Source organism: Babylonia areolata, chromosome 21, assembly GCF_041734735.1.
Source record: "Babylonia areolata isolate BAREFJ2019XMU chromosome 21, ASM4173473v1, whole genome shotgun sequence".
NCBI classification, from domain to species: domain Eukaryota; kingdom Metazoa; phylum Mollusca; class Gastropoda; order Neogastropoda; family Buccinidae; genus Babylonia; species Babylonia areolata.
Genome location: NC_134896.1, coordinates 51898788 through 51918787, shown reverse-complemented (window position 1 = coordinate 51918787; position 20000 = coordinate 51898788). Strand labels below are relative to the sequence as shown.

Sequence of the window (20000 nt, the reverse complement as noted above, 5' to 3'; positions counted from 1 at the left end):
GTCCTTGTGTGAGTAACATGATCAAAGCAGTGTTCATTTGTATAGCTGGGGAAGTTACAGGGTGGATGTAGTTTCAAACAACTGATGGTTTATTTGGCTAATCAGAAAGATATATATGCGCATGCACAGATTTTGAGCATTTTCTTTTAATCAGTCTGTGAATCAGTATGAAGAATTGAATGCTGAAGCAGTTCATTTTATCAGTGTAAGAGGTTTTCACTTTGCACTTTGACAGTTCCACTTAAAACGGTCCAGCAGTTTTGCATGAATCAAGACATCCCGATCTGCAACCACAGCTGCCAATGACACTGATGATTATGCTGACATATCATAATTTGAGTTTGCATACCTATGCAGTACCATCTTGTGTCTTTAATGTGCTTGTATGACTTCAGAATAAAATAAAACCTGTAGAATAAAATAAAACCTATGGCTTGTAAGGGTATGTAAAACTTTTCCCTGTTTCATCCACTCATAAGTTTCCTATACTTGCATTTTTTTTTTCCTGGTTTAATCTAATTTCTAAATGTTCATTCTGTGCATTTTTTCCGTCTTCTTTTTGTTTGTTTGTTGTTGTTTGTTTATAAATGAACCTTTGCATACTTGATGCATCTACGATATCAGTTTGTCAATTTCTGGACAGAGTGAGAGTGGAGGTAAGCAGGAGAGGGATTTTAAAGAGAAAATGAAATGAGAACATGAATTTCTTTTTCTTTTCTTTTTGAATGTTTTAGTTGGGTATGTTAGTGCATACATGTACATATATTTGAGATAAATGAAACAGGAATTTTACCCTATACCTATGGGAGTTTTTACTTGAGCATGTGTGCTCAGGTGCATGTGTGTGTGTGTGTGTGTGTGTGTGTGTGTGTGTGTGTGTGACTGTGTGTGTGTGTGTGTGACTGTGTGTGTGTGTGTGTTACTGTGTGTATTGTGCATTCACGCATGCATTTCTCTGTGCCCTTAGAATACAAGTGAAGAAGCGATTATGCACACCCAGAGAGTGAAGAAGTGTTGTATGCAGCACATCCAGAGAGTGAAGTGAAGAAGTGTTGTATGCAGCACACCCACCAAGTGAAGTGAAGAAGTGTTGTATGCAGCACACCCAGAGAGTGAAGAAGTGTTGTATGCAGCACACCCAGAGAGTGAAGAAGTGTTGTATGCAGCACACCCAGAGAGTGAAGAAGTGTTGTATGCAGCACACCCAGAGAGTGAAGAAGTGCCGTATGCACACCCAGAGAGTGAAGAAGTGTTGTATGCAGCACACCCAGAGAGTGAAGAAGTGCCGTATGCACACCCAGAGAGTGAAGAAGTGTTGTATGCAGCACACCCAGAGAGTGAAGAAGTGCCGTATGCACACCCAGCGAGTGAAGAAGTGTTGTATGCAGCACACCCACCAAGTGAAGTGAAGAAGTGTTGTATGCAGCACACCCAGCGAGTGAAGAAGTGTTGTATGCAGCACACCCAGAGAGTGAAGAAGTGCCGTATGCACACCCAGAGAGTGAAGAAGTGTTGTATGCAGCACACCCAGAGAGTGAAGAAGTGTTGTATGCAGCACACCCAGAGAGTGAAGAAGTGTTGTATGCAGCACACCCAGAGAGTGAAGAAGTGCTGTATGCACACCCAGAGAGTGAAGAAGTGTTGTATGCAGCACACCCAGAGAGTGAAGAAGTGCCGTATGCACACCCAGCGAGTGAAGAAGTGTTGTATGCAGCACACCCACCAAGTGAAGTGAAGAAGTGTTGTATGCAGCACACCCAGAGAGTGAAGAAGTGTTGTATGCAGCACACCCAGAGAGTGAAGAAGTGTTGTATGCAGCACACCCAGAGAGTGAAGAAGTGTTGTATGCAGCACACCCAGAGAGTGAAGAAGTGCCGTATGCACACCCAGCGAGTGAAGAAGTGTTGTATGCAGCACACCCACCAAGTGAAGTGAAGAAGTGTTGTATGCAGCACACCCAGAGAGTGAAGAAGAAGTGTTGTATGCAGCACACCCAGAGAGTGAAGAAGTGCCGTATGCACACCCAGCGAGTGAAGAAGTGTTGTATGCAGCACACCCAGCAAGTGAAGAAGTGTTGTATGCAGCACACCCAGAGAGTGAAGAAGAAGTGTTGTATGCAGCACACCCAGAGAGTGAAGAAGTGCCGTATGCACACCCAGCGAGTGAAGAAGTGTTGTATGCAGCACACCCAGCAAGTGAAGAAGTGTTGTATGCAGCACACCCAGAGAGTGAAGAAGAAGTGTTGTATGCAGCACACCCAGAGAGTGAAGAAGTGTTGTATGCACACCCAGAGAGTGAAGAAGTGTTGTATGCAGCACACCCAGAGAGTGAAGTGAAGAAGTGTTGTATGCAGCACACCCAGAGAGTGAAGAAGTGTTGTATGAAGCACACCCAGAGAGTGAAGAAGTGTTGTATGCACACCCAGAGAGTGAAGAAGTGTTGTATGCAGCACATCCAGAGAGTGAAGTGAAGAAGTGTTGTATGCAGCACATCCAGAGAGTGAAGTGAAGAAGTGTTGTATGCAGCACACCCAGAGAGTGAAGAAGAAGTGTTGTATGCAGCACACCCAGCGAGTGAAGAAGTGCCGTATGCACACCCAGCGAGTGAAGAAGTGTTGTATGCAGCACACCCAGCAAGTGAAGAAGTGTTGTATGCAGCACACCCAGAGAGTGAAGAAGAAGTGTTGTATGCAGCACACCCAGAGAGTGAAGAAGAAGTGTTGTATGCAGCACACCCAGAGAGTGAAGAAGAAGTGTTGTATGCAGCACACCCAGAGAGTGAAGAAGTGTTGTATGCACACCCAGAGAGTGAAGAAGTGTTGTATGCAGCACACCCAGCAAGTGAAGAAGTGTTGTATGCAGCACACCCAGAGAGTGAAGAAGAAGTGTTGTATGCAGCACACCCAGAGAGTGAAGAAGTGTTGTATGCAGCACACCCAGAGAGTGAAGAAGAAGTGTTGTATGCAGCACACCCAGCGAGTGAAGAAGTGCCGTATGCACACCCAGCAAGTGAAGAAGTGTTGTATGCAGCACACCCAGAGAGTGAAGAAGAAGTGTTGTATGCAGCACACCCAGAGAGTGAAGAAGTGCCGTATGCACACCCAGCGAGTGAAGAAGTGTTGTATGCAGCACACCCAGAGAGTGAAGAAGTGTTGTATGCAGCACACCCAGAGAGTGAAGAAGTGCCGTATGCACACCCAGCGAGTGAAGAAGTGTTGTATGCAGCACACCCAGAGAGTGAAGAAGTGTCGTATGCACACCCAGAGAGTGAAGAAGTGTTGTATGCACACCCAAAGAGTTCTTTTGAAAGAGAAGAGAATAAACCACATTTGCATTGGAACAAGAATTAAGGTGTTGCTGCAATAAGTTGTCTTTATTCTCACATAATACAGAGAGTGAAATCTCAAGAAAATATGACAGTAGTCACAGGCAACATGCTTTTCAAGTCAGTAGGAATATACCAGGAATGTAACATCATCCAGAAAAAGAAAAGAAAAAACCAATTGCACAACACATGAACAAGTGCTATCACCTTGACTGGTCATTTCCACAGGACCAGTCACATACCTCATTCTCATCATCTTGGTATACCTGACTCTAAGTCTTACCTTCCAACCCCACCAGGATACAATTTTACTCGGCAAAATTAAAAATCATGTAATTTATCTTGAATACATCCTGTCCATCAAAGTATAATCATGCATGCATCAAAACAATTGATTATATTCACCAAATGAACAATAAATACTAAGCAGTACCTGTTCTAGTGTGTATAGTTTTGGGTGTTTTTTTTCCCCCATTTGTTTTTGTTTATTAAAGAAAAACTCTACAAAAATTTCATAAAAACCCACATACGTGTATAATTCTGATCTAAAGGAGGAGCCCACTTACCTAATAATTATGTAATGAGTGCCTCTTAATTAAACAGAACTGTGATACATGTGCAATACAAGAAGAAATCAAGGGTCATAACTATGCTAGTTTCTGAACGTTGTTCGTTATCTCTCTTCTTTCATTCCCAAAACAGTGATGTCTGCCCCCAACGCCAACAAAATGAACCAGAAATGAGATTCATTAGCTCTTTCCAAGACGGTGGGTTAGTGAATTATATCAGCCTCCCAAAAGCTGGCCCATCTGTGAGGGTGGGGGTGAGTGGGGTAGAGGGGTAAAGAGAACAATTAAATCCCCTTTCACTAACTATCAGTTCTAGCACAGTATTGAAGACAGCGGTTTTCCTCAACACCCCCTTTCACTAACTATCAGTTCTAGCACAGCACTGAAGACAGCAGTTTCTCCAACACCCCCTTTCACTAACTATCAGTTCTAGCACAGCACTGAAGACAGCTGTTTCTCCAACACCCCCTTTCACTAACTATCAGTTCTAGCACAGCATTGAAGACAGCAGTTTCTCCAACACCCCAGTGCCAGTACATGTATAACAACAGATAATAACAACAAAAATCAAGACAGCATATCAACTGGACTTTTTTGAACATATCTGGACAATGTATATACCAGCTGAAGAACAAACTTGGTCAATATTTAATCTCCAAAGATTCATGAGCATGCATGCACGTATATATGTGCACACACACACAAACACAAATTTACACTTCAAATAAATCACATATTGCTCTGAGCTGATCTCCAAATTTCAAAGGAGATCATTTAGTTTCTCTCTCTCTCTCCCTCTCTGTCTCTCTCTGCCCCTCTCTCCCTCTCTCTCTCTCTCTCTCTCTGCCTCTCTCCTGTTCTCTCACTGTCATTCCTTTACACAGCCAAACATGTGGTGCAATAAATGCAAATAATAATGGATAATCAAAACTTTACAGTGGCTTGGTACACAGTGGTCTTCAAGCTAAAGTTAATGTTTGTGAAAAACAAAACCCCCACAAAAAAAAAAAAAGAAGAAGAAGCCATAAACAGAGAAGTAAAATGTGTAACTGAAAGAATTCTCACACAACACCAATACATTTCATTCCATGAGTAACAAAACCGCATAGGATTTAAACGCACTCACATTATGCGCATGTCTATATCAGCTTTTTATGGAATCTTTCCACAACAGTCTACAATGTTGTTTTAACCTGTGGCATTCAGAATCCAAGAACCAAGCACATGCCGGTCGGTCATTATTATATTTTCACACTATCTTGTTCTCTGTTGACAGGTAAATGCTGTCTCCTGCTCCAGGCCTACTATTTGAGGAAACAATACTATGACTATTCATGTAGTATGCCACACCCACTTCAGTTTGGACACCGGCTCATTAAAATGTCCTTCTATTTGAGGAAATAATACTACGACTATTCACGTAGTATGCCACACCCATTACAATGTGGACACCAGATCATTAAAATGTCCTATTCGAGGAAATAATACTATGACTATTCATCTAGTATGCCACACCCATTACAGTTTGGACACCAGATCATTAAAATACAGGCATATGAATTGACCAGACAGCAGTCTTCATTACGACTGATGTTACTTAATGCCAAAGAAAAATCAGCATGCCCCTAATTCTGTTCACACTGTGGCAGTGGATAGTAATCAGATTGATCGTTATGGTTAATCCCTGGAAAATAATTAAAACCTAATTTACAAAGTGACTTGAAAACACAAGCTCATGACTGCATGCATGCTCACATACAAGCCCAGGCACACCCACACCCACTGCGTTAGAACAAGCAAGGAAACAAAACAGTGACCAATTTGATCAGCTAACAGTATTTCAACAATGTGCATAATAAGATTCAAAACCACCAAACAGCAATCTACACAAAGAGAAGAAAAATGAAGGTAAAAAAAAAAAAAGGATACATGTGCATCATCTTGATTTAAATATTAAATATTGCTGTTATCTTACTGTGTACTTATTTTCTTTCTGCTTTAAAGTTAGCAGCAGTAATGCTATGTAAAGAACAGAAATAAAATGGAATATGATCACCAATATTTCCAAGGTCAAAACCCGTGACAAAGGAAACCGAAAAATCTGCCAACAGTAAACCAAGTGAGCGTCTCCAACGACCAAGCAGCAACTAGTTACGTTATTGCCAATAGTATCAGTATCAGTATCAGTAGCTCAAGGCGGCGTCACTGCATTCGGTCAAATCCATATGCGCTACACCACATCTGCCAAGCAGATGCCTGACCAGCAGCGTACCCAACACGCTTAGGCCTTGAGAAGAAAAAAAAAATTAAATAAATAGATAAATAAAAAAAATATAAAAAAAATAATTAAAAAAATTTTTTTTTAAAATAATAATAATAAAATAAAATAAATTGCCAATAATTTCAGTTCAGTTCAACAAGTCTTTATCTATTTACAAGCCAGCAACAACAACAACAACAAAAGTGGTGGGAACAGTGGTGGTTTATGATACAGCAAACTTTGTTCTTTGGGTCTGAGCCAGATATGCCCCCTCTCCCCTGCCCCCCCCCCCACCCCCCACCCCTCCCCACTCCATCCCTTCCCCCCCCTACCTCCTCCTCCCACCCTCCTCTCTCTCTCTCACACACACACACACACACACACACACACAAAGGTGATAAATGCACAGATGGATAGATTTGCAACTAGCATCTCTTTCAAGTGTACTGTTCTCTTCACCACTTCAACCAAACAATCCTCATGAATATTTATGACAATTTTCTGAAAGGCTGGCCACTTCATGAATATGTATGTGAGGGTGTGCTGGGGTGTACTAAAAAAAAAATTTTTTTTTTTTAAATCAAAAATAAATGAATAAAAGAGAAAAAAACAACTTCCAAGCCCCACTTCACTAACATGATCATTTCTGACATAGTGTTCACCATAACAAGTCCCCTTCACAAACATGATTACTTCCGACACAGTGTTCATAACACATTCTAAACATTGACCAATCTTGAACATGATTACTTCCGACACAGTTTCCATAACACATTCTAAACATTGACCAATCTTGAACATGATTACTTCCGACACAGTGTTCATAACACATTCTAAACATTGACCAATCTTGAACATGATTACTTCCGACACAGTGTTCATAACACATTCTAAACATTGACCAATCTTCACTTGTGCAACATAACATTCACAAATCCATCTCTGTGCAAACTGAGCAGAGAAAAGCAGCACCAGGCTAACCCCAGGACGGACTCAGCAACTTTGATTCTGAAAAGTTCAATACTTTATTCTGTGTGTGTGTGTGTGTGTGTGTGTGTGTTCACATTTGTTCTTTGAATGAGAACCGTAACATTTCATGTGGACATTGTGATATCTGCTTCTTCTGCTGCTGTTGTTATTTGAATATGTATATACTTTTTTTTTTGATAAAGAGTTAAAAAAAAAAAAAAAACTAGTTCAGTTACATTGTTTTATACATCTATCATATAAAAACACATGTCAACATGTATGAAGACTAGGTCAAGGGACCTGTGACACATTGCAGATGCAATATTCTGAGTGGATTTGAAAAATCAATCATCAAGACAATTTAGTTTGCCAAAAATTAATTTAGCTCTGGTCAAAGCCATGCGTGCATGTTTGTGTGTGTGTGTGTGTGTGTGTGTGTGTGTGTGAAGGAAGGAATGTGTGCTGTGTTTGTGCACAGTGCATGAATTGGGTTAATGGAGAGTGTACAATGTGCTGAGCTGCACAACGCAATATCATGTGCAACTATAAAATAACTCATTATCATTGTGTGTGTGGTGGGGTGGAGGGGGGAGACAGATGGTGTATGTGTGTGTGTGTGTGTGTGTGTGTGTGTGTGCGGCTTGGTGTTCTAGAAGCGGTGATGTATGTATTAATTCAACATATGCAACAACATGATCTGATGGAAGGTTAGTTTTCATGGTGCAGTTTGTTTCTTCAAACCAAGTTGAATTTTCTTAGAAGACTCAACAATAAAGTTTCATTATTTAGTGACATGATCAAAATTCTTTCAGGTCAAAATGAAATAAAAGAGTAAATGAATCAGACACACACACACACATGCACACATCCATGTATGCTCACACACACACACACACACACACACACACACACACACACACACACACACAGAGTAAAATATGTTACCATTCTGGTAATCTCACAATCATCTCACATACACGTGCAAGATTAGTTTCGGTTTCCGAACCTTCCCCAATATCAGCTTAACACAATGAATCATACCCGATGTTTTTTTTCATGTATGCCTTGCGCAAAAGTAACAAACATTATATAATCATCAGCTGCAATATGAGTAACAGTTTAACACCATTTCCCTTAACATGATCAATGGCAATGACATCATGACGGAAAAATCCTTCTAGCAATGTGTGTGTGTGTGTGTGTGTGTGTATGCGCGCGCATGTGCATACAAACAACTTTCCATTGACATCACAACACAAAATCAAAACAAGATCTGCTCAGAACTTATCTTTAGACAACACACACACACACACACACACAATTACAAACATACACTTATTGAGCAAAACATGTTACCATCGTGGTCATCTCATGATTCATTCAGATGCATGTGCAATTTTCCTGATAGTTTTCAAAGCGTCACCAACATCACCATCATAATATGACTCAAAACAAGTTGGTTTTTTCTGTGACTATGTGGATCTAGAACTGGTGACAAACATTACTTATTCATCAGTACAATGTGAGTATCAGTTACAACATTGGGAGTGAGATTAGGATGGGAAAAGATTTTTTTCTTTTCTTTTCAGACAAAAGCCTTTTAATTGGTACGCAATACAGACAAACAACATCTAGACAAAAATCATTTTTAGACATAAGAGAGGAAGTGTGTGTGTGTGTGTGTGTGTGTGTGTGTGTGTGTGTGTGTGTGTGTGTGAACACCTGTGTGCACAAGTGTACCTATCATGGCCCTATCACAGACCCGATCACTCTCTCAGGCAAGAGAACTTCAGGACAGTGGGCGTGGCGTTGGGGATGGTTCCCAAAGGCCAACTCGCCCCCAAGACTGCAGCACTAAGAGCCAGTGCAATCTTGCCTCCTAAGTTTGAGAGTCACACGGAGGGTGGAAGAGGGAGAGGGGTGTGCCAAGAAGGGGGCAGGTCATGTGATCGCGTCAACATTAACGGTACAAACAGAAACGCTGAGCATGCACTAACTTTCCTGAACTGAACACGGCCTGTAGTTAACTGTCTGATGGGATACAAAAAGCAGGAGGAGGAGGGGGTAAGGGGGGGATGGGTGTTGGAGTGGTACGACTGGTTGTTCTATTCCTGATCACAGGTCATCATTCCCACAACTCCCACCACACCATCAGTACCGGATGTATCCACCCTGCCCCCCCCCCCCCCTACCCAATCACACAGATGTCATGGGGCTGAGAACACATTACACTGCACAGTCTCTCCACTCACTAAAATCCAAACTCTCACTCAGCGAGTCATGACCACATCACAAGTCAGAGTAAGCACAACCTTGAAAAGCAAGATCACAGTCATAACATTAAGCACATCGATATACCTTAAGCAACAATTATCAGATCCCATAAAGCACACACACTCACAAAGAAAACACACGTTTACAATGCCATGATGATACCAGGAAAGACACGTCTACAATGCTGTGATGATACTGAGAAAGACATGTTTACAATGCTATGATGATAGCAGGAAAGACACGTCTACAATGCTATGATGAACCGAGAAAGACGCGTCTATAATGCTATGATGATAGCAGGAAAGAAACGTCTACAATGCTATGATGATAGCAGAAAGACACGTCTACAATGCTATGGTGATAACAGGAAAGACACGTCTACAATGCTATGATGATAGCAGGAAAGACGCGTCTACAATGCTATGGTGATAGCAGGAAAGAAACGTCTACAATGCTATGATGATAGCAGGAAAGACACGTCTACAATGCTATGGTGATAACAGGAAAGACACGTCTACAATGCTATGGTGATAACAGGAAAGACACGTCTACAATGCTATGATGATAGCAGGAAAGACACGTCTACAATGCTATGATGATAGCAGGAAAGAAACGTCTACAATGCTATGGTGACAGCAGGAAAGACACGTCTACAATGCTATGATGATAGCAGGAAAGAAATGTCTACAATGCTATAATGATAGCAGGAAAGAAACATAACGATGCTATGATGATAGCAGGAAAGACACATCTACAATGCTATGATGATACCAGGAAAGACACGTCTACAAAGCCATGATGATAGCAGGAAAGACACGTCTACAATGCTAAGATGATACCAGGAAAGACATGTCTACAATGCTATGATGATAGCAGGAAAGACACGTCTACAATGCTATGATGATACCGGGAAAGACACATCTACAATGCTAGGAAAGACATGTCTACAATGCTATGATGATAGCAGGAAAGACACGTCTACAATGCTATGATGATACCGGGAAAGACACATCTACAATGCTATGATGATAGCAGGAAAGAAATGTCTACAATGCCATGATGATACCAGGAAAGACACGTCTACAATGCTATGATGATAGCAGGAAAGACACGTCTACAATGCTATGATGATAGCAGGAAAGAAAAGTCAACAATGCTATGATGATAGCAAGAAAGACACGTCTACAATGCTATGATGATAGCAGGAAAGAAACGTCTACAATGCTCTGATGATAGCAGGAAAGACACATCTACAATGCTATGATGACAGCACTAAAGAGAGAGCGAGAGGAAGGAGGGGGAGGGAGAGACAGGGGGAAGATACAAGGTGGAATGCAGGTGGATGCAAAATAATATTCAAGAGAAATCACTTTTTGTATATTTAGGAGGGGGAAAAAAAAAGAAAGAGTGTTGATTACTGCTGAACCATCACACAACAGTGAAAGAGAGTGTCAACATTTACATGTGTAAAAACTGGAAGACATTTCCTCTGTTGTGTAAAACTTGGATGGTATATAAACAACACCATGTTTCTTTTCACAAACACATGCATTGTTATATTTATGTATATTTCAATGTAAACGGTTTACATTTTACTAGTCTTTTCAAATACACTCATTGTTTACATATATTCATACATATTTTATGACTGCTTTGCATTTTTAGACATTCCAGATGCCTTTTTTTTTCTCAAACATTAATGGCAATGACAATAATGATGATAATGTCAGCATGATTATGGATAATATTCTACTAGAATCCACTGCTGGAGTACGTGTGAATTATCCATTTATTCCAGCAGCTTGTCATATTAACAGTGTCTGGAATAAGGAACGGTGTCCAACATATTTTGTGGGGTTTTGGTGGGAGCATGGAGGGGTGGGGGGTGGGGGGTGGGGGGGGGGTTGGTGGTAGCATTCATTAACACAAGTGTAATAGCCCAAGTCAACCAATGATGGGCATTCATACCGCTGATTACTGTCACAAGTTTTTTTGGGTTTTTTTTTGTTTTTTTTGGTTTTTTTCTGTTCTTTTTTTCAACTTTATATTCTCACCACTATCAGAACAAAGACTTAATGCTGGTTTAGGAATGTGGGCGGGATGATCCAGTGTACCCCGATACACACGGACACCACCTGAGCTAGAATAAACTAGTTAATGTACTTGATAACTTGAGCTAGAATAAACTAATTAATGTACTTGATAACCACGGATATCACCTGAGCTAGAATAAACTAGTTAATGTACCTGCTACCCGCGCAATATTTTCTGAGCTAACAACAGACCACAAGTTAACTCTCTCCATACGAACGGCGAAAGAGAAGACGTTAACAGCGTTTCACCCCAATTACCATCATCAAAATATTGCAAGCGGAAGGCTCTTATACTGAAGACGTGAATGTTGACAAAGAATACCAGAGTTCTGATGACGGAAGCTAAAGGTTGGGTCATTCAGACACCCACTGGACATCCGAGGGGTCTGTGTAGAGGAGAAGAGAGGACTGGCCGTACTGAGTGAGTTAAAAAGAGAAGACAAGAGAGAAGCATCACAAAGCAAGATGTCCACAGACCTTTCTTTGTGTTAGTGATCTGTTTCTGAACAACACCAGCATGGATATGATGTGTCACAACACATCATGCACATCAGTATTCATAGGATGGGGGTGGCGGGTGGGGGGGGGGGGGGAACAAAAACAATTATGGGAAATATTGGTAGCAGCTACAAAACAAAATCACACAAACAAACAAAAAAAAAAGAAAACTGTCGGTTTCTCATCTTGCTTTCTTTTCAATATTTATTCTTATTCTTATTGCTTATAGTCCAGCCAATCGCACAGGGCCATATCAGGACTGTCAAACCATACAAATGCTCAGCCGCATCAACACAAAACTGTCACATTTACAACAACAACAAAAAAAAAACACTAAGAAAAACCCACAAAACACAGTTCATGACACAGTATCCCAACCATTTAGCTCCTTATGGCAAATAAGACCGGACCATGCTCAGGATGGCAGCCATTCCGCTTAATTTATCATCCCCAGATTACAAAACATCATAAAAAAGAAAAAAAAAACAATACTTCAAATCCAAATAAAAAATATATATATATAAAAAAAGGCCATATTGGCAAATAACACAGCAGAATGGGCAGCTAGTGCTCATCACAGTGTTTACATCTCACTACCTAATTGATAGAGCAAAACAACACAGATATTACATCACAGACTGTGGAAAAGAGAGGCAAAAAAATGTCAAGGCCTGCTTGAAAAAAGGCAGGGGAATGGACTGGGAAGGCAGAAAAAGGACAGAAAAAAGGCAGAAACAAAGAGAGTGACAGAAAAGAGGACATTTCTAGCACAGAGTTTCCAGAAGACGGGGATGCTATTTATACTGAAAGACCCCCGGCATCCCCACAGGGGGCTCTGGATATTTAACCTTCTTCACAGTGATGCTCTTCATGGGTATAAAATCCTCAAATCCTTCAATTATTCCATGCTGATGTCTGTATGTCTGTCGGTGTGCATGTGCATGTTTCATTGTTTGTATCTGAGTGTGCAAGTGCCTCCCTGTTTGTCTCTCTCTCTCTCTCTCTTATTTCAGATATATCCCCATATACCTTTTCCTGATAATTTACCCAAAAAACAAACATGTATCTTGCTAAGAGATCAAAACGGGCTAGTTTTAACTCATTTAGCTCTCAACACCACAGCCACCCAAGCATGAGTTTAGCAGTGTTCAGTACTGACTGAGTTAAACCAAGGTGACAATTAAACGGCAAAGCATAATCAACATTGTACAAAGTATAATCAATACGGTAACATGGACAGTCTAAGAAAAATATTCAAGTACACATTCTTCCGTTTCTCACAAACAAATAAATCTACACACGCCAACACTCCTTTCTGAAACATTTACAGTCACTGCTGGATTTCCAACAACTCTGAAGCCTGAATAAAGGATTCAGTGACACCCCTTGACACAAAACCCCACACTTTCTCTCCGTTCCTCTCTCTCTCTCTCTCTCTCTCTCTCTCTCTCTCTCTCTCACTCTCTCAGTTTTCAACTATTCCTACTTATCTGTCAATGAAAATGGATAAGCATTTGAAACATATCACAACCAGGTTCCGATTTGGAATTTCTGACATATTTCTTCATCATTATCGTTATCGAAAGTCCAGTGTCTCTGATCTTAGTTGTCCTTTATGCAGACGTGCTGAAGAAACCGAACTTCACTCTGTGTTGTGTTGCCCTGCTTTGAATGACCTTAGACATGAGTGGATTCCACAAAAATATCATAGACACCCTACTTTATTTCGACTTGCCATGCTTATGTCATCAACTAACGAAACTGTTATAAGACAGTTTGCTATTTACTTATATAAGGCTTTTAAGTTTCGCAGTGTATTATGTAGTTAATTATTATTAGTTGTGCATTATCCAATTTGTGGATTATCATTTGCAGTTTATCATTCACTTCTGTAATTTGTAAGGTTTTGATTTTGAATGTTGATTCACTGTACCCCCTTCATGAGGGGCCATGGCCTTTATTGAATAAACTATCCGTATCCGTATCAGTTTTCAACAGAAAATGTATGTTATAAATACACTAGAAATGCCATTCTGGGAGAATCTCAAACAACAGCACAACTTTCAGGTTGCCCATTTCAAAGCCAAAGGAACAACAACAATAATGAAAATAATAATAATGATCATAATAATCATAATAATAATGATAATCATACCATAACCAAAATAATAATAATAATATTAATGTACATTTGTATACTGCCCTTTCTCTCTAAGAGCTCAGGGTGCTTTAAATGAAAGAAAAAGTTACAAATTACATGAATCATTCAATTAGAACAAACTTATAGCATTGGGGTAGTGTTTGGCATCACAAAAAGGAAAAAAAAAAATGCTGGACTGAGCTCCAGTGGGTATATCACTTCCTCTTCTCTCATATAGTGAAACCGCAATACACCTGCTCATATTTGGCTGAGGACTGAGCTCCAGTGGTATTATCACTTCATCTTCTCTCAGGTATTTAAAGCACACCACACCACCTCATCTCCGGCTGCCCGTTTCATCTGCAGATCCTATTAACCCATTCAATGACCCCTAAGACACTGATCACTCAAATAAGGTCACATCAATGCAGGAAGCAGACATGCTAAAGCAAAGAAAATTGAAAAGAGGGAGAGGGGGTTGGGGGGGCGGAGGGGAATCATACACAGTTCATACATGGAAGAAGAAAAAAAAGAAGTTCAAATAGCTGAGATAGTGAAATGAAAAAAATGAAAAAAAAAAAAGTATTCCTTGACCTCACTGGATAAGTAAGGGGTCAGAGCTGTTGTACCTTGAATCAGCTAAGACGAGATGGCCAGATCTGGGCTGGCAGGAAGAATATCCATGCATAATGATAATAACAAGAAAAAAATAATAATAATAGTAACATTAATATTTAACATTCCTTTCACTGTGCTGAAAAGTCTATTATATATTTGTAATAACAACACATCAAATTGTTCAGTTTTTTTAAAATGATCTGAGACAACAAAACACACACACACACACACACACACAAAAGCTGAAAAATGCAGAATAGGAACATAATAATCATTCAGTTTATGGTCTAATGTGTGTGTTGTGTGTGTGTTGTGTTGAATGATGCTGTGTGTGTGAGTGTGTGTGTGTGTGTGTGTGTGTGTGTGTGTGTGTGTGTGTGTGTGTGTATGTGGGTGTGTACAAACGCGTATGTGTGTGTGTGTGTGTGTGTGTCTGTGTACAAACGCGTATGTGTGATGAATCTCCTCCCATCATGCGTCCCCGTCACTCGACAATGACTTCTGTAGCAGTATGAACACGAAAAACACCTTCTTTTTTTTTTTTCCAGTCTGTAACGAACACAGCGAGAAGGAATCAATCCCACAACAACGTCAACAGTGTACACTACTCCCTCCCTCAGGCCCGGTGCTAGCGATGGCAGCAAAGTGCCAGTTCCGCAGCACCGCACTTAGGTGTTCTCCTCGTCACTGGTGAACTCGTCCTTGTAGGAGGTGTTGACGTGGCCATTGGGGGAGGTGGGGGCACGGGCTGAGCCATTGGCTAGGACGGGCTTGCTGGTGACGGTGTCTCCGTTGGTGTGGGGGCTGTGGGGCTGCCCCTCCTCCTTCCCCAGGTCCGCAGGGGGCTCCTTGTCGTTCCGCGTGAACAGCGTCGTCTCCTGCATGTCCTCCAACAAGCCTGAAACACCAGGGATTATTACTGTCCTTCGTCACTTCAACGGGCACAACAGCCGAGTGGTTAAAGCACTGGACTTTCAACCTCAGGGTCCCAAGTTCGAATCTCGGTAACGGTGCCCAGTGGGTAAAGGGTGGAGATTTTTCTGATCTCCCAGGTCAACATATGGTGCAGACCTACTTGTGCCTGAACCCTCTTCGTGCGTATATACAAGCAGAAGATCAAATACGCACGTTAAAGATCCTGTTATTTACGTCAGCGTTCAGTGGGTTACGGAAACAAGAACATACCCAGCATGCACACCCCCGAAAATGGAGTATGGCTGCCTACATGGTGGGGTAAAAATGGTCATACAAGTGAAAGCCCACTCTTGTACTATATGAGTGAACATGGGAGATGCAGCCCACAAATGAAGAAGAAATTTGACGGGCGCAATAGCCAAATGGTTAAAGCGTTGGACTTTCAATCTGAGGGTTCCGGGTTTGAATCATGGTGACGGCGCTTGGTGGGTAAAAGGTGGAGATTTTTATGATCTCCCAGGTCAACATATGTGCAGACCTGCTAGTGCCTGACTCCCTTCGTGCGTATGTATACGCAAGCAGAAGATCAAATACGCAGGTTAAATCCTGTGATCCATGTCAGCGTTCGGAGGGTTATGGAAACAAGAACATACCCAGCATGCACACCCCCGAAAGCAGAGTATGGCTGTCTACATGGCAGGTTAAAAATGGTCATACACATAAAAAGCCCACTCATGTATATACGAGTGAATGTGGGAGGTGCAGCCCACGAACACAGAAGAAGAGTAGAAGAGTAGCCGGTGTTATATGTGTGTGTGTGTGTGTGTGTGTGTTTGAGTGCGAGAGTGTGCGAGTGTGAGTGTGTCTGTGTGTGTGTACTGAGATGCCAGAAATACAGTTTAAAGATCATAATAATAATAATAATAATGATATTTATATAGTGCTGAATCTTGTGCAGAGACAAATCAAAGCGCTTTCGCACCAGTCATTCACACACATGCATAACTTTAAAACTGTAGAAACTAAAGACAAGGAAGAGGCAGGGAAGGGAGGCTATTTTGGGGAAGAGGTGGGTTTTAAGGCCAGACTTGAAAGAGCCGAGTGTGGAGACTTGATGAAGCGAATGAGGAAGTTCATTCCAATTGCAAGGTCCAGAGACAGAGAAAGAACGGCGGCCAACAGTCGAGTGTTTGAATCATGTCATTCATTCATCCAAACTGAAAGTGACAGGCTGAGGATACATGATCATATCCAGCACACACACTACCACTCAAAAGAAGAAGAGCTGTTTGATGGAAAACTAACCAACAAGGACAAATGGCTGCATGCAAGAACATCACCCTATGAATGTGATAGGATCATACATATACATACCTGTGATCGTATATGGCAGGTGGATCACACACGCATGCACACACGCACGCACGCACACACACACACACACACACACGCACGCATGCACGCACGCACGCACATATATATATATATATGATAGTCAGTCATGTCCGACTATGACCATCAGAACAGCAGAGGAGGCAACTGCTGTTCTGACATTTGGGCTAGAATTTGATTATAGTGGAGAGTGTCTTGCCCCAAGTTACATCCCCACTCTCTCAGCCAAGAGGGTTTTTAGGACAGTCGGCGATGGGATGGTTCCCAAAGGCCAACTAGCCCACAAGGCTGCAGCACTAAGAGCCAGTGCAATTTTGCCTCCTAGTTTGAGAGTCATAGTCCTTCACAAAAGACTAACCTGTAAATGATTTCCCATTGACTGGAGAAACCATTGATAATACAGCTCTCACTTTGCTGTTGGCCCAAATGTAAACTTATGTCAATCTGTGATATAAGCTGAGTGTTGGATATATATATATATATATATATATATATATATATATATCTGTGAATTCTAGATCGTATATGGCAGGTGGATCATATATATATATATATATATATATATATATATACATATACCTGTGATTTCCAGATCGTATATGGCAGGTGGATCATATATATATATATTTTTTTTTTTTTCAACTGTGATTTCCAGATCGTATATGGCAGGTGGATCATATATATGTATATCTACCTGTGATTTCCAGATCGTATATGGGCAGAGGCCTCTCTCCGTTGACCATGAACAGCACAGAGCGGGACGGCCAGAACAGGTGAAGCAACACGGCGTAGGCAAAAATGTCCACAGCATAGCTGATACCTGCATTGATCAAACCACAGCAATCCGTGAGGATAAGATAGGATAGGATAGCACACAGTAAGATACGGTAAGGTGAAATGAGATAAGACAAGACACTAACTTTATCATCTCGATCCGGTTCGCGGGAACTCTTATTATAATCAATGTGCAGTATAGTAGGCTATGTTTATAATTATATTCAAATAATGTTTCTCAAGTCTTTCTGTTTTTACATTAAGAATACTAGTTATTACCTGCAGTGTGTGGATGTATGTATGAAACGATGTATGTGATATTTTTTACATTTGTATCTTCGTAATATTTGTAGGGGCTGTTGTTGGCTTTTACAGTTATGGTCCCCATGTTGTTTACTTGTTTATGTTGTGATAATGCACCTGACCAAATTTCTCCAGTTGGAGATAATAAAGTTATTCTTATCTTATCTTATCTTATCTTTTTTCTCAAGGTCTGACTAAGCGCGTTGGGTTACACTGCTGGTCAGGCATCTGCTTGGCAGATGTGGTGTAGCGTATATGGATTTGTCCGAACGCAGTGACGCCTCCTTGAGCTACTGAAACTGAAACTCTCGTAAGAAGAAATTTACACAAAGTGTGGCAAAACTAATAAGAACTAATAAGAAACACGAAAATATCAAACCTGATTTAGGTACTGCGTATTTGAGTATTGGTATTTAGGTATTACCTAGGCATTTAGGTATTCAGGTATTGTGATGTTGAGTGTTACGTTGCGTGTGATGTTTTGTGTGCACATACATACATGTACACTTTTTTTTCTTTTCATGTTTGGTTGGATGTATGTGCAAGGTCATAAATGCACTAGGGCAACAATAAACCCAGACAGATGTAATCACTTGTCATACATGTTTAGAATGCATACATCAGAACACTAGAACATCAAAAAACCCTGGCAAATGTACACAGACATCGAATATTCTTAAAATGCATGCCTCAAGACACACTGGGGCAATTGCTGCACCAGACGATAGGGGAAAGAATGAAAGTGATTAGTTAAGGAGTGTGGGGGAAAGTGGTGCATGAAAGGTAAATAAAAAAATTAATTAAAAAAAAAATGCATGCAAGCTGTCATTTTAGAGTATAATTATAAACGCATAACATGTCTCACAATTCATTTTTTACACTACAAAGTGCAACTGAACCTTTTCTTGTTTCTTTCATATTTGTTTTTTTATATGGAAAGGCACTATAAAAAATTAATTTACTATTATTATGCATAGCATTGTCCTCATCTATTATCCAGTTATGGAATCCAGAAGAAGAAGAAAAACAAAAAAAACAACTTTTCACCATGTTTTGTGGCATTTTCATGCTGAACACCACTCAAGTCCTTCACTTGCAATGCAGGGTCTCCTCTGGTGTGTGACCACATGGTGACCTAAGACATGAAGCCCCACCCTCCACCCTGTCTCCCATCTACGGCTACCCATCACAACCTTAAACTACATTATAAAAAATTTTAAAAAAGGAATACTCTGATTAGATTTTTCCCCTTTCTTTAACTCTTTCAGCACCAGTCAATTTAGAATACAAAATTCCCTTGTGGTATAAACACAGAAAAGACAGTGGCTAAGAATAGCTGAGAATTCCCACCGCAATGTACAGAAAATACGGCCTATCGTACCACCGAACATTAAGAGCTGTAGGTTCATGGATAACAGACCAACGAATGGTCACCTTTCAGTGACATGGGTCCTCTACCACGCCTGTGCATAAATGCGAGCTTGGTGGTGAAAGGGTTAAAATGGGAGAATTAAGATCAAGAAAGCATGTAGAATGAGCATCTATCATTATCTTCATAAACAAGATGAGATAATATTCAATAAAATGAATACCAAAAGGCCTCTTCAAGACAAGATAGTAAAAGAAACAAACTTAAGTATCACATGATGGTGATATAATTTTATAATACCATTATGTGTGTGTGTGTGTGTGTGTGTGTGTGTGTGTGTAAGGGTGGGTGGGTGTGAAAAAACATTATTTCAAATGAAAGTCCTATTACTGGAACAGAAATCTGACAGACAATATCATGCACTTAAAAGAGAGAGAGAGAGAGAGACAGAGAGAGACAGAGAGAGACAGAGACAGAGAGAGACAGAGAGACAGACACAGAG

At 40.7% G+C, this 20000-nt stretch overlaps 2 protein-coding genes across 3 annotated transcripts in view; one reads left to right on the top strand and one right to left on the bottom strand.

Annotated features, from left to right (window-relative positions):
* Window positions 1-807, top strand: part of LOC143295761 (uncharacterized) — a 2799-nt gene extending 1992 nt beyond the window's left edge. The window contains exon 2 of the mRNA XM_076607381.1: window positions 1-807. This exon is cut by the window's left edge and continues 731 nt beyond it. The gene's annotated coding sequence lies outside the window, so the exon portion shown is untranslated.
* A 2544-nt stretch (window positions 808-3351) lies between these two features.
* The window catches only part of LOC143295685 (integral membrane protein GPR180-like), a 29265-nt gene continuing 12616 nt past the window's right edge, over window positions 3352-20000 (bottom strand). For both annotated transcript variants that reach the window (XM_076607302.1, XM_076607303.1), the window contains exons 5-6: window positions 17747-17872; window positions 3352-15643 (exon numbers count right to left, since the gene is read on the bottom strand). In XM_076607302.1, the coding sequence (XP_076463417.1) occupies window positions 15414-15643; window positions 17747-17872 (356 nt within the window). In that variant the 3' untranslated portion in view covers window positions 3352-15413. The remainder of the gene's footprint in view (window positions 15644-17746; window positions 17873-20000) is intronic.